The 17,078-nt window shown below is 41.3% G+C and overlaps 1 protein-coding gene across 4 annotated transcripts; it reads right to left on the bottom strand.

The window, feature by feature from the left end:
- Positions 1-644: 644 nt before the first annotated feature.
- On the bottom strand, positions 645-8,592 carry PYCR1 (pyrroline-5-carboxylate reductase 1). Of its 4 annotated transcripts, none has more exons than XM_027850041.1 (9): positions 8,545-8,592; positions 8,258-8,307; positions 7,895-8,045; positions 6,640-6,710; positions 4,010-4,189; positions 3,621-3,842; positions 3,326-3,418; positions 2,956-3,119; positions 645-1,318 (listed from the first exon to the last, which is right to left on the bottom strand). In XM_027850041.1, the coding sequence occupies exons 3-9, from the start codon at positions 7,959-7,961 to the stop codon at positions 1,153-1,155; spliced, it is 963 nt and encodes a 320-aa protein (XP_027705842.1). In that variant the 5' UTR covers positions 7,962-8,045; positions 8,258-8,307; positions 8,545-8,592; the 3' UTR covers positions 645-1,152. The 4 variants fall into 4 exon arrangements, with proteins under 4 accessions (XP_027705842.1, XP_027705844.1, XP_027705841.1 ...); XM_027850043.1 differs by having other exon boundaries at positions 7,895-8,006; positions 8,545-8,579; XM_027850040.1 differs by lacking the exon at positions 8,545-8,592 and having other exon boundaries at positions 8,258-8,447.
- Positions 8,593-17,078: the final 8,486 nt, after the last annotated feature.

Raw genomic sequence — 17,078 nt, 5'->3', positions numbered from 1 at the left:
AGCCCTGGAGTCAGGAGGACCTGAGTTCAAATCCAGCCTCAGCCACATAACACTAGCTGTGTGACCCTGGGCAAGTCACTTAACCCCATTGCCTAGCCGCCCCCCCCCCCAAAAAATCAAATAAGAGAGATTGAGGAAAAATTAGAAAAAAAAGTAAAAGCAATCCAAGAAAATTATGAACAGAAAGTTGTGGTACATGATTGTAATGGAATAGTACTGTGCTATAGGAAATGATGAGCTTGATGATCTTAGGAAAACATGGAAAGACTTGCACGAAATAATGAAGAGAAGAACCAAGAGAACATTGTATACGGTAACAGCAATATTGTTTTAAGAACATCTTTGGGAGACCAAGTCATTTCGACTATTATAAATACCCAGATTAACTACAAAGGAAATATGAAGGAAGATGCTATCTGCATAGGTAAAGACGTGATAAATATAAATATGTATAGAATGGTTTTATATATGTATACATATTTGTGTCTAATGGTAGCCATCTCTAGCTCTGGTAGGGAGAGAAAATAAAGGAAAAGAAGTTATGTGATAATTTTATTACATATTTAAAAAAAAGAGCAAGTTGTACATAATAGATTTGCAGTTTCATGGGTTTTTTCCTATTCTACTATTATGAAAATGCTTATTTTATTTCTTAAGTTCAGAATAAAATAATTTTTTTTAAAAAATAGAAGTGGAGGGATGGAGAGGAAGGAGAGATGGATTGTTTGGCTTTCCTTTGAGTCAGGGGTCATGGCTTAGGGCAAGACCTCAGCTATGTGTCTAATTCGGCTACCAGTGTTGGGTTCAGCACTCTTGGCACCTTTTCCAGTGATGGCCAGCTCCCTGAGAGAGGAAGGGCAGAGGTTGTTTCTATGATGGAAGGGAAAGAAAAAGACTGAATGACTGAAATATTCTCTTCTGCATTAAAGTCTTCAGAAGCTAAAAGTCTTAGGGAATTTTAAGAGAAAGAGGGACAAGCTTGACCTTTTCTAGTTGGCAGGGGAAAGTCCCCATGCTGACCTCTGTAGGAGAGTCCTACTGTCCACATTTGTGGACCACAAGACATGGGCTTCCATGTTACAGCCATATGGAGATGCTTTCTCCCTATGTGTCTGGAAACAGAGATCAGGGAGAAGAGAGAGAGGGCATGCCTCAGTCTTTCTGGCTGCCAGAGACTTGGCTTTGAGCCAGCAGCTTGATGAGACTGGAGGATGACTTCGTGGACACGGTAGAGGAGTCCAGCTTCACTTTGTCCAGCAGAGTTTTCTTGATGGCAGCTGGAGAGATCTTTTCTTTGTCGGCCATTGACTGAAGCTCTCTGCCAAATACATATCAAAAAGGGTTGGAAGGAAAGAGTTAGAAAGAAAAGACAGTTCTGGATCTGGGATTTCGATTGGTGAGAGGATGAGGAGCCCACAGCCTCATGGAGCCTGCCCATTGGAGCCCTACCTCCAAACCACAGCCTGGCTGAACTAAGGAGAACACACATCCAGGAGATGAGGGTGACTCAACGCTCTGTCCTAGGAGTAACAATGGAAGGAATCGGAGATGTTCCTTTAAGGAGGATACGATTTCTGTCTTCAAGTATTCAAAGAATTATCTTGGTTTTGTTTTGTTTTGTTTTTCAAAATTTATGTGTTTGAGCACCGGTCCTGGAGTCAGGGGGACCTGAGTTCAAATCCGGCCTCAGACCAAACACTTGACACTTACTAGCTGGGCAAGTCACTTAACCCCAACTGCCTTAAAAAAAATAAAATTAAAATAAAAAAAAACAACAAAATTTATGTGATTAAAACAAGCATTTCCATAATAAATATAGTAATATAATAAAATAAATATAATAATATAATAAAAAATTGATTGCACAAGAAACTGCAAATCTATTATGTACAACTTGCTAGTACTTTAAAAGTTCAGTTATCATGTAAATTTCTTTTTCCCCCCTTTTTTGTGCAAGATAAATTTGAATTATTTTGCAAAGCTCCAGAGGGGACAATTCAGATTAATGGGTGGAGGTTAGAAGCAGAAAGATTTCCGAACCATATAAATAGGAGCTTTTTGACAGTTAGGTATAGATGTTCAAGCAGCGATTGTGTATCTATTTGTTGGGGCTGTGGTAGAGGGAATTCATGTTTCAGGTAGGGGTTCAGTTAGCTTAAGTGACTTGACCAAGGTCATACAGTTAATACACACTGGAGTTAGGATTTGAATGAAGATCTTTTAACTCCAAACTCAGTATTCGCTCAACTGTACCATCTTGCCTAGATGACCAAGAGCAGAGGTTCTTAACCTTTTCTATGTCATGGACCCCTCTGGCAGTCTGATGAAGCCTGTGGATCCCTTCTTAGAATATATATATACACACACACATATATATATACATACATACATATATTTATATATATGTGTATATATATATATATATATATATATACTTTTTTTTTGGCTAGGCAATGGGGTTAAGTGACTTGCCCAGGGTCACACAGCTAGTAAGTGTCAAGTGTCTGAGGACAGATTTGAACGCAGGTCCTTCTGACTCCACGGCCGTGCTCTATCCACAGTGTCACCTAGCTGCCCCTCAGAATATTTTTAAATGTATAAAATAAAATAATAGAATTACAAAGAAAGACAATTATATAGACATAATTATTTAATTTTTTAAAAAATCACAGATTACCTGAAATCCATCTGTCCACCCTAGGTTAAGAACCACTGATCTATGGAAAATTGCTCCCCTTGAAAAATTACCAAAAGTTTATAGGGGAGTGGTAGCAGCAGGGCAAGAAACACCAGACCTGTGACAAACTATTCACATAAACGATGAGTGATGTATTATTTTTCCTTTCTGTCACATTTGTCTCATCTGGACTGTTACTGACTAAGCTCCTGGAGGGTAGGTTGGGACCAGAGACTTGCTTGAAGAAAATGGAGAGGAAAGAAGAAGAGGGCGCTCACCGGGTACGGACACAGGAAGCCTCCACAGCATTGATGAGGAGGGAGCGGAAGCCGCCACTCTCTAAGAAGTGCAAGGCATGGATAGTGGCTCCTCCAGGGGAGCAGACGTTGTCCTTGAGCTGTCCTGGGTGCTCTTCAGATTCCAAGAGCATCTTAGCAGCTCCCTGCCGTAGAAGGAAGATGGATTAGATGAAGGAGCATAATGATTTTCTGTGAATCCATAAGATTCCTGCGGAGAAGCCCTTTAGGGAATGGAGTTGCCCCTATCCCACCTTTTTACTAGCCCCTAAACAGAGCCTAAAGTTCTAGCCCCAAATCTGAGTGAGAGAGCATCTTTTTGAGACAGTCCAAGGGTCAGAAAGATACTAACCAGTAAAGCCTGGGCCCCCAGATGGACTGCCAACCGCCGAGGTAGCCCCATCTTTACCCCACCGTCTGCCAATGCATCCAAAGCTGTGAATGCCTGTAGGGGAGATAATTATTGAGCCTTGGGGAAAGAAAAAGGGGCCTTGGCAATCCTGTCAAAGGGAAAAGGCCTTGGCACCCTCCTCCCAGGCTAAAGGAGATAACCCGAATAACTTCACCCTCCCTCCATCAGCTCTGTCCACAGATCACACACTTGTCTAACCCTTTCATTATAACCTCTCCCACACCATAAATCTCACATAGGCAGGCCCGCTACCGCTGAGGCCAGTGACAGCATCAATAAGGTCCTCTTCCACCTCGGTGCAGAAACCCACACTGCTCATTAGCTGTTCCAAAAGTTTCCCATCCTCCACCTGGGCATGGGTTCCTGTAGCATAAACTGTGGCACCCTCCCGTACTATCACAGGGGTATTGGTCATGCAACGGATGACTTTAGGGGCTGGCTGGAAGGCTGTCAATTTCTGGGGAAAGAAAGAAGATTAAGCTTCCAAGCAATCCTTCAGCACCATCTACCCTGTTCCCCTTCTCCCTTTGTGACTACACTATTTTCTCCACCAGTCCCAAAGCCCACCAGCACCTGGAAACATCCACCTCCCACCTTGGAGGGCAATGCCAAAGCGAGTGCTACCTTCTCAATGGAGCTAATTGTGACGCCAGCTGCACAGGAGACCACAATGTGCCTGTCCTCAATATCAGCTCCAATCTCATCCAGGATGAATGGAATGATATGAGGCTTCACAGCCAAGAAAAGTACATCACTATGTTGCACCGTCTCCTTGTTGCGGGGGGTCAGGTTTATACCAATTTTCTGCAGAAATTGATAGGGAGGTCATGGTTAAGAATATCATGGTTAAGAACAGTGGGGACCAGGTTGTTAGGCTTCAGAGCTTCCTTGGGGAATAACTGGATTATCAGGCAGACCCTGGCTCACAGCTGTAACCCAGTCCTCGTAGCAGTTCTCCCCAAGATTTTCATTTAAAGTTCTGTCCCTTCAAAAAGCCCTTAGATTCTACAAAGGTTGCTGTCACTACAGTTATTAGGCAGATGAATAGCTTGAGTTCTGGGGCAAAAGGGGGTAACCCTCAACCCCAATTCAAAGTCTTTACCCAACTTAAGTCAGTAAACATTTATTTAGCATTGATGTACACAGTCTCCGGTCAGATACTAGAAAAAAGCTTATGATCACACAGTACTGGAAGGGAGCTCTTTTTTCACAATAGTCCTGTTAGGCAGGTGGTAAAAAGTATTTTTATTCCCGTTTTTCAGATAAGAAAACTGAGACTCAGAAAGATTGAAAGACTTGCCCAAGGGCACATAGTAAATGTATTCTGGCACTAAAGCCCAGGTCTTCTGACTCCATAGCCAATGCTTTTTTTACTCCATCACACTGACTCTAATGCATAGGAATAGAGATGAAAAGCTAGGCAACAAGTTGAAAAGCATTGCGGTGAAATAGGAAAGTGTTCTGAACTTGGCATCACAGGAACAGAGGACATGTCTTAGCTACTGGTGTGGCAGAGTAGGGAGCACATCCCCCCACTGTGCCTCCTGCTTCCCCCAGGCACCTTGTTCACCAAAACATACTGCCTTCAGGACGTACGTGTGTGGTTTGCCACTGGATTCCTAATGGAGCAATCAGTCTTCACAACTCCAGTGTGAACTAACCATATTCTCATTGCCATCCCTTAATCACAGGTTTCCAAAATGGGAGATACTGCCCCCTCGGGCGCTGGAATATCCAGAGGGTAGGTAGGAGCCTCAGGTGCAATTGGGGGATGTTGAATAAAAATAAGGGGGTGGTGGAAGTATAAGGAAAGAGGAGAAGAAAATTTTGAAAAAAATGTTTGTACATGTAATGGAATACTATTGTTCCAAAAGAAATGGGGAGCAGGTGGATTTCAGAAAAACCTGGAAAAACTTGCATGAACTGATGCTGAGTGAAGTGAGCAGAACCAGGAGAACACTGCACACAGTAACAACAACATTGTGAGATGACCGACTTTGTTAGACTTAGCTCTTCTGAGCAATGCGATGATCTAAGACAATTCCAAAAGACTCATGATGGCAAATGCTATCCACATCCAGAGAAAGAACTATGGAGTTGTGCAGATGGAAGTATACTATTTTCTCTCTCTCTCTCTTTTTTTCTTTCTAGTGGTTTTTCTGTTTTGCTCTTATTCGTCTTTCACAACATGGACTAATGTGGAAATATGTTTAATATAATTGTACATGTATGGCCTACATCAGATTGCATGCTGTCTTGGGGAGGGGGGAATGGAGAGAGGGGGAAAAATTAGAACTCAAAATCTTATAAAAATGAATGTTGAAAACTAAAAATAAATTTAAAAAAATATTCATACATGTTTCATCCGTTGTGTAACAGTTAAAGTCATACTGATTACATTATTTTCCAAATAAACACACAAAATGCAAATTATAACCTATCAGTGGTCAAATCTGCCCACAGGTCTTAACAAGCAAGTGTTGGTGGGCAAAGGTGTCTCAAATTGTCAGGAATTCCAGCATGCATCAGCAGTAATATGTGCACGTAATGACTTGTTTACAGTACGATCCTATATAGTTACATGACGTAATATTTCATCATCAAAATTTCAATGTAGGAAAAACCCCTCAAATTTACATCAAATTATTAAATTTAAGATGCATCATTTTAAAAAATTATATTTTTTTGAAATGGTGCAAATTAAAAAAAAAAAAACTGTTAAAGAAGTAGATTTCCAGTAGGGCGCTGAGTAAATTTTTTTTTTTTAAAAGGGGGCAGTAGGCCAAATAAGTTTGGGAACCTCTGCCTTAGATATACATATCTAATATCTCACCAATTGAACCCCCAGCTAACCTCTCACAAACTTTAATAATAGTCTGAAAAAGGGGAGGGCAGCTACAAGGGGTAGAAGAAGAATCTTTGATTTCCTGTTCTTAGGTAAAAAAAAAGGTAGTTTTTCAAATACACTCACATACACTCACACTGAGATATCCCCACAGGTCAGACTGGCCTGGTTGATAACTTGGCCTGGGTGGGAAGCCAATAGTATAAAGACTCAGTGGCAGGGAAGGATTGTTCTCTCCTTTGGTCTCTGCTCCAGGTCTGAGAAGGTAGGCCAGAACCACCCACAAATACAAAGACATAGTCCTGGCCTATCATCCAATGGGTTCATTTTGGTTTGGAAGCCAAAACTCCACTCCGTAGACCCCAACATTATTTCCTCCTCCCACCTGTATTCCACTCCTTCTACTTACTCTGAGTGCAGAGACTGTGGGCAGGTCCATATCTGGTGAGCTGGCCATTATCTTGTGGGAGGCCACGATGCCTAGTAAGGGAGGCAAGATTGTTGCAATTCAAGGCCAATGCTCCCCAGAGCCTTCAGGGTTCCACCAGGAACCTCTGCTTCCCATCCCTTATCTTGTACCCTTCATAAAACAATAAAACTAATCAATGTGAATCTCTATTCACTGGTAAAAATGTCACTTCTCATCCCGGAGGCTTCCGTAGCAACTGGAAAAATCAGAGCTGAGCCCTACTTTAAATTCAAGTTCAAATACTGAACAAGAATTGATTCCCCGTGGAACCAGAGGATGCTTGATGAAGAGGATAGAGGGCCAGTTTTGAAGCAAAGAGAAATCTGAGTTCAGGTCTTTCCTCTACCTAATACATATGAGCTACAGGCAAATCACTTAACCTCTCAGTGACACAGGCAACTTTTTCTTCCCCCAGGCAATTGGAGTTAAGCGACTTGCCCCCATCACACAGCTAGTGTCTGAGGCCAAATTTGATCTAAGGTCCTTCTGACTCCAGGGCTGGTGTTCTATCCAACTAACTAGATTCCCCAACAGGCAGCTTTCTAAGACTACTGAAGTTACAGACCAGTTTCTGATGGAGTGAGTTTCTATTCAGGTTGTATTTCACTGGACTTGAAATCACAGGTCCAGATTGGGGGGAAAAATCTATCTATAGCTATATCTATCTAAATATGTATATATATATAGATATATATAGATAGATATATAATATGTATGTTCTAGATATCTATATCTGTAAAAATATCTATATATATATAGATATATAGATACATATACAGATATAGGTATATATATATTTCTCTATCTTGACTTGTGGCCCAGATCTCTCTCTCTCTCTCTCTCTCTCTCTCTCTCTGATACTGAGTTTCTAATAAGAAAACTCCTCCCTGCCCCTCAACTAATCAATCAGTCAACAAGTATTTATTAAGTATCTATTACGTTCCTGGCACTGTTTGGGGTCCAAATAAAATGAAAAAAAAAAGAAAAAGAAAAAGAGCTTGCATTCTAATGGGTGAGTACATACGAAAATATATACAGCATAAATATAAAAAGTTAATAAATACACACACAAAGTAGTTAAATATAAGGTAGGGGGAAGGGCAGGCACTAGTACGTACTTGGGGGTGGGACTCAGAACAAAGCATCAAAGACAACTAAGCATAGCCAGCCTATCCTTTAAGGCCCCAGTTCCTACCTGCTGATGTGAACCCTTTAGCCAGGGCAAATGCCAGTTGACCAGCTCCAATGAAGCCCACACTCATGGTCCCAGAAGCTCAGCTCAGCCAGGTGAGCGTTAACAGCTGGAACTGGATATAGAGGAAGAAGCTGCCTCCACGCCGACGTGGCTGGATTAAGTTGAAAAGCACAAAGCCAGAGCCAACTCCTCCTACCTACCTATTCCTATGCCCAGCCCACGGATGGGTCGGCCCAGTGCCCTCCGTTACCGTTAGGCCACCCACCTGATGCTCCATCTCTTCATGGTCCCTTCTCCCCCCACCTCCCCCTCTTCTTCAGAAAAGTGAGGTCCCCCAGATTTGCTCCCTAGAGGAATGCTTACCCAAGCAAAGGAAGAAGGACGGCGTCCGTTTCTTCACTAGAACAATCAAACTGGGGACAGAAAAAGAAAGAGGTGAAAGAGGAAAGTGGCACCTCCCATTTACAGAAGATAATGGGAGTGGGGCGGAGTGGGGGTGATAGGGAAGGAAAAGCTTTTTTCTTGGAAGCAGGCCCCCTCCCCCTCCCGATTGCACACGTTCCCCGCCTAATTGCAGCCACCTCCTCAGGAGCATCCCCCCTTTCCCAGGTCCCCATTCCCGCCTCCTCCCAGTTACCCACAAAACCTACAAAAGAGAAACACTGCCCAGGCCCACGTGTCAATCCCAAGCTCCAGCAAGCTCCGTCCCCAGTCAACGCTGATGTAGCCAATCCGAGGCCGGAGAGCCACGTCAGGGCCAATCGCAGTGAGGGGCTGGTCCCGGGATGTGTGATTGCATCATTCTCTTCATTTTCAGCTTCTACGCTATACCTTACCCCACTATACCGTGGAACCCCAATCTGGCGACTTTGGGTCCAGGACTCCAAATAGGACCTCAAGACAAAGCTAGACACACACGTAGTCGCTGGGTGTCTTACAATCCAGAGGCAGTGGAAAGAAAAGGGACTCTGGGGTCAGAGGACTTAGGTTCATACCCTGAATCTGATGGTGACTGCACTTAGCAGGGAGGATCTAAATATGAAAAAAAGAAACAGGCCTTGCCCTCAAGGTGCTTACTGTATAATGGTGGAAGAAAACACACAAAAGGAAGATGAAAAGTTGTAAGAGGTGGTGTGTGTGGGGGGGGAGGTACCCAACAGTACGACTTGGTGGAAAAGTCAAAGAAATCCTGAAGTAGTACAGCCAAGTGAAAAATGAGATCTGAGCTAAGCTTCTTTCCTAAAAGGAAGTTCTGGATGGTTCCACCAATCAAAGGAACAAAGGGTGTTGATGAGGCTAATGGCGTCTTGCGGGGTGAAGAGATGTACTCAATAATGAGCTTCCTGAGGTATGATGAAAAAGTCAGTAAAGTCCCAAAATAGTGTAGCCAGGTAAGAAATGAGAGGTCAGAAACCCATTTACATCTGTTTTTGTTCAGTTGTTTTGGTCATGCCTGACTCTTCTTGACCCCATTTGGGTTTTCTTGGCAAATATACTGCAGTGGTTTGCCATTTCCTTCTCCAGCTCATTTGACAGATGAGGAAACTGAGGCAAACAGGGGTTAAGTGACTCGCCCAGGGTCACATAGCTAGTGTCTGAGGCTAAATTTGAACTGACAAAGAGGAGTCTTCCTGACTTTTGGGCCTGGCACTCTATCGACTATGCCACCTAGCTGCCCCACTAATAATAATTAAGGGTATGAATAAGAGTATGAATGTATGTAAAGTTGAGGTAGGGTGGTGGCACAAATAGTTAGAGTTGAAGAGATTGATAAATTGAGAAGCAAAGGTAATTGAAGGGTCATAAATATTTAAGGCAAAATCCCCATATATAAGACCTCTATTTGGGGTAGAAAGGAACTGTGAAAAATAACGGAATTTCTTGGGAAAGAAGGGACAATGACTTGAGTGCCAAAAAATAAAAGCTATGAATATCTGAATATGGGGATATGAATGAATAAACAAATGTCTAGCACAGTAGCTAGCCAGGCACTGGTAGATTGAAGCCACCGGGGCTGGTGACCTTCAATAATCATCATCCTTTACCTGCCCTTGACCTTGGATCTAGATTCATTGCTCTAGAGCTGCCTCTGTTCTCAACAGAGGTACTCAATGCTTCAATTTCATCCACCCACTTCAGTTTCCTGAGAAATAATTTTATTAATAATATTTTTGCTCTAGTCTAAGGGTTCTCTCTAGAAATCCAATTCCTGGTTGGTGAATTTTTAGGCCTCACCATTCATTACTAAAAAGATTATCAAACTAGAAGTTTGGAGCAATCTCCAGGATGGGGAAAAAAGGACTCTAAAGACAAAGATGTCTTTGTGCCTGAAAAAAAAGGACCCTAGCATTTCCCCATACATATCCACTGCAGGCAGGAGATTTGCAAATTCTTAGACAGATGGACTTGGTATACCAGGAACAATCTTGCTAAGCAGTTTCCAAAAGAAGGATGCTTTGATTTGGATAAAATGGCACATTTTAAAAATATCCTTGGATTTTTCAGGTCAAAGATGAATTAAAAAAAAAACTGGGTGAATAATAGCTAGTATATAGGTCTTTAAGATTTTCCAAGCACTTTACAAATATTCTCTCATTTTATCCTCACAACAACCTTGGGAGATAGATGCTATTATTACCTCCATTTTACAGCTGTGGAAACAGAGGCAGACAAAGATTAAGTGACCCACCCAGGGTTACACTACTTGTCAGTGCCTGAGGTGGGATTTAAACTCAGGTCTTCCTGATTTCAGGTCCCAGGCTCCATCTGTTATGCAGAAGTTACCAAAATACAAAATTTAAGCTCTTAAGGATTCTTTACAGTAAAAAAAAACCCATCCCTAAAACAAAATGTGCTTTTGTTTTTGTTTTTTAATTAATTTATTTTGACTTACCAACAATCACTTCCATAAGCTTTTGAGTTTTAAATTTTCTCCCCCTCCCTCTCCCCACCTTCCCAAGATTGCGCACAATCAGATATAGGCTATACATATACATTCCTATTAAACATATTTTCACATTAGTGATCTTGTAAGGAAGAATTAGAACCAATAGGAGGAACCACCAGAAAGAGGAAACAAAACAAAACAGGAGAAAAAAATAGCAAATAGTATGCTTCAATCTGCATTCAAACTTCATAGTTCTTTCTTTGGATGTAGATAGCATTTTCCATCATGAGACCTTTGGAGATGTCTTAGATCCTTGCATTGCTGAGAAAGGCTAAGTCTATCAAAGTTAGTCATCGAACAACGTGGCTGTTACTGTGTACAATGTTCTCCTGGATCTGCTCACTTCACTCAGCATCAGTCCATACAAGTCTTGTCAGGTTTTTCTGAAGTCTGCCTGCTCATCATTTCTTATAGCACAGTAATATTCCATTACATTCATATACCACAACTTATTCAGCCACTCCCCAATTGATGAGCATCTCCTCAATTTCCAATTCTTTGCCACCACAAAAAGAGCTGCTATAAAGATTTTTGTACATATGGGTCCTTTTCACATTTGTATGTGATCTCTTTGGGATACAGACCTAGAAGTGCTATTGCTGGGTCAAATGGGTATGCACATTTTTATAGCCCTTTGGGCATAGTTCCAAATTGCTCTCCAAAATGGTTGGATCATTTCACAACTCCACCAACAATGCATTAGTGCTCCAATTTTCCCACATCTTCTCCAACATTTATCATTTTCCTGTTTTGCCTTGTTGGCCAGTCTGATAGGTGTGATGTGATACCTCAGAGTTGTTTTGATTTGCATTTCTCTAATCAATAGTGATTTAGCATTTTTTCATATGGCTATAGATGGTTTTAATTTCTTCATTTGAGAACTGCCTGTTCATATCCTTGGACCATTTATCAATTGGGGGATGACTTGTATTCTTATAAATTTGACTTAATTCTCTATTTATTTTAGAAATGAGGCCCTTATCAGAGACAATGGTTGTAAAAATTCTTTACCAATTTTCTACTTTCCTTCTAATCTTGGTTGCATTGACTTTGTTTGTGCAAAACCTTTTCAACTTAATGTAATCAAAATTATCCATTTTGCATTTCATAATGTTCTGTATCTGCTGTTTGGTCATGAATTCTTCTATTCTCCATAAATTTGATAGGTAAACTATTCTTAGCTCTCCCAGTTTGCTTACAGTATTAGCCTTTATATCTAAATCATGAACCCATTTTGACCTTATTTTGGTATATGGTGTGAGATTTTGGTCTATGCCTAGTTTCTGCCATATTCTTTTCCAGTTTTCCCAGCAGTTTTTATCTTATAGTGAGTTCTTATCCCAGAAGTTGGGGTCTTTGGGTTTATCAAATAGCAGATTACTGTAGTCATTGACTAATGTGTCTTGCATACCTAACTTATTCTGTTGATCCAACACTCTATTTCTTAGCCAGTACCAAGTAGTTTTGATGATTGCTGCTTTATAATACAATTTAAGATCTTATAATGCAGTTAAGGCCACCTTCCCCTGCATTTCTTTTCATTAGTTCCTTTGATATTCTGGACCTTTTGTTATTCCAAATGAATCTTGTTGTTTTTTGTAGCTCTATAAAATAATTTTTTGATAGTTTTATTGGTATGGCACTGAATAAGTAAATTAGCTTAGGTAGAATTGTCGTTTTTATTATATTAGCTCAGCCTACCCTGAGCAACTGATGTTTTTCCAATTATTTAGATCTGACTTTATTTGTGTGAAAAGTGTTTTGTAATTGTGCTCATATAGTTCCTGGGTTTGTTATAAAATGTGCTTTTAGCCAATCTTGTCCTCCCTTCTGTTACTTCTCTTTGTGGTTAAAGAAGTGGAAACAGGGAAGGATCCTTTGAAAGCACTGCCTGGGATAAAGAGAATTCTCATAGCTCCTCCATCACCTCTTTATACACTCCCCTGTAACCCTTTAGGGCAGCCACCTTCCCTCACTCCACTATCATGGTAGGTCTTTTCCCTAGTTGCAGGTCACATAAAGAGCCACAAAGATGTGTTCCTTGATAATTTATTAATAATAGGTTGATAAATGAACTTTCTCTGTCAACTCCCAGGAACTGATGGGGACATGGTCATAGTTCATGTCCTTTGAACCCCAGGAGACTTTTACAAGAATTTCCTCCTATTAGAAAAGCACCTTAAAGATTTAGGAAAGAATTGACTACTGTCATTAGTTGCTATAATCCCACTTGGGCGGATAGGAACTGGCTTTTGCATGCCTGATTGCTCAGTGAAGTCAGGCAAAGACAAGGAGAAGAGGTACAGTCTCCAAATATGGATCCCGGACAAGGTCAGAACCTTGTTCAAACCTGACAATAATTAGTCACTGCAATTTTGATGGTATGTCCTAAGAAAACAGATGGGCGAAAATTAAATAATTGCAAGCAGGTTGAGGATGAGCATCCAGAAGATCGCCTAAAATGGGGGTTCTTAATGTTTTTTTTAATCAAATCATATCATTTTTATTATCAAACCCTTTGGTTTGATGATGTTTTTAATAATGTTAAATGTTCTGTAATGTTTTTAAATCAATAAAATAAAATACATAATATTATAGAAGAAGCCAATTATATTGAAATAAAGATGTAATTAGATGTAATTACACCCTTCTAAGTTCAGAGATCCCTTCTCTCCATTCACCCCCTTCTCCCCCTTCCCCCCCCCCCCCCCCCCACCTCTCCCCGGGGTCTAAAGGAAATTTTGGAAGGCATTCTGGCATCAATGAATAAGCCAGTCAACGATGCCAGGGAACTGGTGGTGGCTGCTTTAGTTCCAAACTGGGTGGTATTAGTATTGGGTGGCCTTCCAAGAGTCTCTCAGAATTAGTAGCAGTACCAGACTATTGTCTTTTTTTATAAGAACAAGAAAAAAGATGCCTTTTGGGCAAAATTAATGTCTCTTCACCTCCTGAGCCTCCCATCTTTTTGGTGCACAGTCCAGGAAACAGGGAAAAAAATAAAAATTGGTGCCAGAAACAGGACCACATGCGGTTCATCTCCTTATCCCCTCCTCCCCCCAAACATATGCTTGTATTTTTGTTGCAATAACCTTGATCATCAGAAAAATGGAGTGTCCTCACCATCTCTCTCACACATGAGGCATCTCCACCTCCTCCTGAAAACTTCCTTTGTTAGCACAGCCTGAGGGCTTTGTCATTGGTCTGCTTTTTGCCAATTGATCAAGCCAGCCCATGTGCTGATGGCTCTGGAATTTCCTGCCTGGTAGATTCAGTGTTTATCACTCTGCCCTCACAATGCAAGGTTTCCCTGACTCCTAACTAGATAGCTCCCCATCCAGTTATTGAACCCTTTCTATCACCAAAGAGTCTATTTCTATCCAGTATGCCATTTTGGTCCTCCCCTGTAACTTGTTGGGAAGAGACCTCCATTGCAGTCTGAAATCTACTGCCCTGCAGACAGTTTAGCTTCATGCTCCAGCAGAGAACAAGTATGTTGTTTTGGCTCATTTTTCAGAGTAGCCAACTCCGCCTTCAGCAACCTCTGATGTATGGGAGTCAGTGTTTTTTGTTTGTTTGTTTGTTTGTTTGTTTGTTTGTTTGTTTGTTTTTTGTTTTTAAGGCAATTGGAGTTAAGTGACTTGCCCAGGGTCACACAGCTAGGAAGCGTCTGAGTTCAAATCTGAACTCAGGTCCTCCTAACTCCAGGGCTGGTGCTCTATCCACTGGGCCACCTAGCTGCCCCTGGGAGTCAGTTCTTAAAAAAGACACATCCTGTCTGTGGACTCAGCACACTAATAAGGTTGGGTATATTTTAAGAGCAGAGCCAGTTAAGTTCCATTTGAATACTGCAAAACTTTGCCCCAAGTTCTCCAGTCTTCTCTCTGTCTAGATGCAAAGGGTGGCTGTGGGAAAGTTACTTTTGCGCTGTTTTATTTTGGTGAGGCATTCGGGGTTAAGTGACTTGCCTAGGGTCATACAGCTAATGAGTGTCAAGGGTCTGAAGCTGGATTTGAACTCAGGTCGCCTTAACTCCAAGGCCAGAGCTCTATCCACTGCTCCACCTAGCTGCTCCTACTTTTGCACTTTCGAAATAAGGTTATCATAATTCCAGATGCTATTTCTTTTTCTTTTTTCTTTTTTTGGTTAGGCAATAGGCTTAAGTGACTTGCCCAGGGTCACACAGCTAGTTAAGTGTTTTTACATGTCTGAGGCCGGATTTGAACTCAGGTCCTCCTGAATCCAATGCCGGTGCTCTATTCGCTGTGCCACCTAGCTGCCCCCTAGATGCTATTTCTTATAATATCCATCTGCTAGCTGTTAAGAAACTTGGTAAAGGACATTTATCAATTTTCCATCTCTTATAATGTAGTAAATATTGTGGTTCTCCCTGTCTTTGTGGTTATCTCAAACTCAACCATATTATTAAGTATTCCTGCCCCCAAATGTGTATATAGCATCCCTTATACCCAGATATATGATGGAAGGGCCCATCTTCCTCCTCTGACTACTTCATGTTGTCCAGTGATAATTATTTTAATTTGTGTGGAACCAGAACTCTGTGGATATATTAAAGACGCCATCCTTACCCCCAGGTCTCTTCTTTCTGTTTCAAAGTGTAAAAACCAATCAGTAATCAATTAATCAACATTTATTAAATGTCTGCTCTGTGCCAGGCACCATGCTAAATTCTGTGGATACAAAAAGAGGCAAAAGATAATCCCTGCCCTCAAGGAGTTTGTAATCTAATGGAGAATTTTATTGTCTAGTGGTGATTTTAATCTAAAGATAACTCTCTGAGATCCAAAGGGACAGGAGAATGGATGCTCGACCCCCTATGAGACTACAAGCCATGAGATCGTGGCCTCTTGGAGCCTGTGTTTGGGATGAGACTGCCTCCTATTTGTGTCTTCTTTCCTTTAGTACTGGTGCCTTGTAAGATGCAGCTGTCATCTTTCCTTTGCTTGGCACCTGAGCAGTAGGGTATTGTGGCAGAAATCTAGGCTGACCAGATAGAAGGAAAGTGTCACTCACAGAGAGACAGAGCATGGGAAGAAAGAGTCAACTTGGTGGATTAGATTGTATTCAGTGGAGGTGAAAGTCTAAACCCTATGGCCTCAGCTGAGCGGTGCTTGACTGGCTGATATTATATACATATATATACATACATATACACACATACATACATACCCATATATATAATGTGTGTATATACACACATATATGTATATATATATACATATATACACATATTCACATATATACATATATATTTTAAGGGTTGTAGATCTGTATTCTGCCTTATTCTCTATCCTTATCCTTCCTGACAGTCGATACCAGTTTGCTTTCACCTCTTAAGAGCTGCAATATACCTGGATGAGTCCACACCAAGATTATACAGAATACCTTTCCCTATTTTTAGAATTCTTTAAGGCATACCATGGGGCAGCTAGGTGGCACAGTGGATAGAACTCTGGGCCTGAAGTCAGGAAGACCCATCTTTCCTGGGTTCAAGTCTGGTCTCAGACACTTACTAGCTGTGTAACCCTGGGCAAGTCACTTAACCCTGTTTGCCTCAGTTTCCTCATCCATAAAATGAGCTGGAGAAGGAAATGACAAACGACTCCAGTATCTTTGCCAGGAAAACCCCAGATGGGATCATGCAGAGTCGGACACAGCTGAAACAACTGAACAAAAAGACATATCATGATGATGTTGTCTTTTAAAGTTATCATGTAGATTACCTCTTCGCTTCCCTCTCATTGGAAGTTTATAAAACTGATTCTTTGCATTTGCTTTCCATGCTTGCTATTAAAGGCCACAAAGCCTCTAGGGAAAGACTCTAGCTATGTCTGCTTCCTAAGATTCTTTGCGTAGGCCATGAAAGATCTCATGGAGAGTTCTATAACTTCTTCTCTCAAATGAATGGCTTCCTTAAGGTTTCCTGCCCAACTACAATTACTCTAATGTGTGCTTTTTGGAGGGTGACTAGTTACTATAGATAATGGGTTCTAGGTTATTCCTCAATCACTTAACCTCTTCCTAACTAAACTTACCACTCCAACTAGATGGTACAGTGAACAGAGGGCTGGACCTGGAGTCATGACCCGACTTCAAATCTTACCTTTCATACTAACCAGCTGTGTGACACTAGACAAGTCACTTAACCTCTCTCAACCTCAGTTTCCTTATCTGTAAAATGGGGAGATGACGATGATACTCATCATAAAATAACTAGAA

Source organism: Vombatus ursinus, unplaced genomic scaffold, assembly GCF_900497805.2.
Source record: "Vombatus ursinus unplaced genomic scaffold, bare-nosed wombat genome assembly UNPS02008996.1, whole genome shotgun sequence".
NCBI lineage: Eukaryota > Metazoa > Chordata > Mammalia > Diprotodontia > Vombatidae > Vombatus > Vombatus ursinus.
This window is presented reverse-complemented; position numbering and strand designations above follow the sequence as displayed.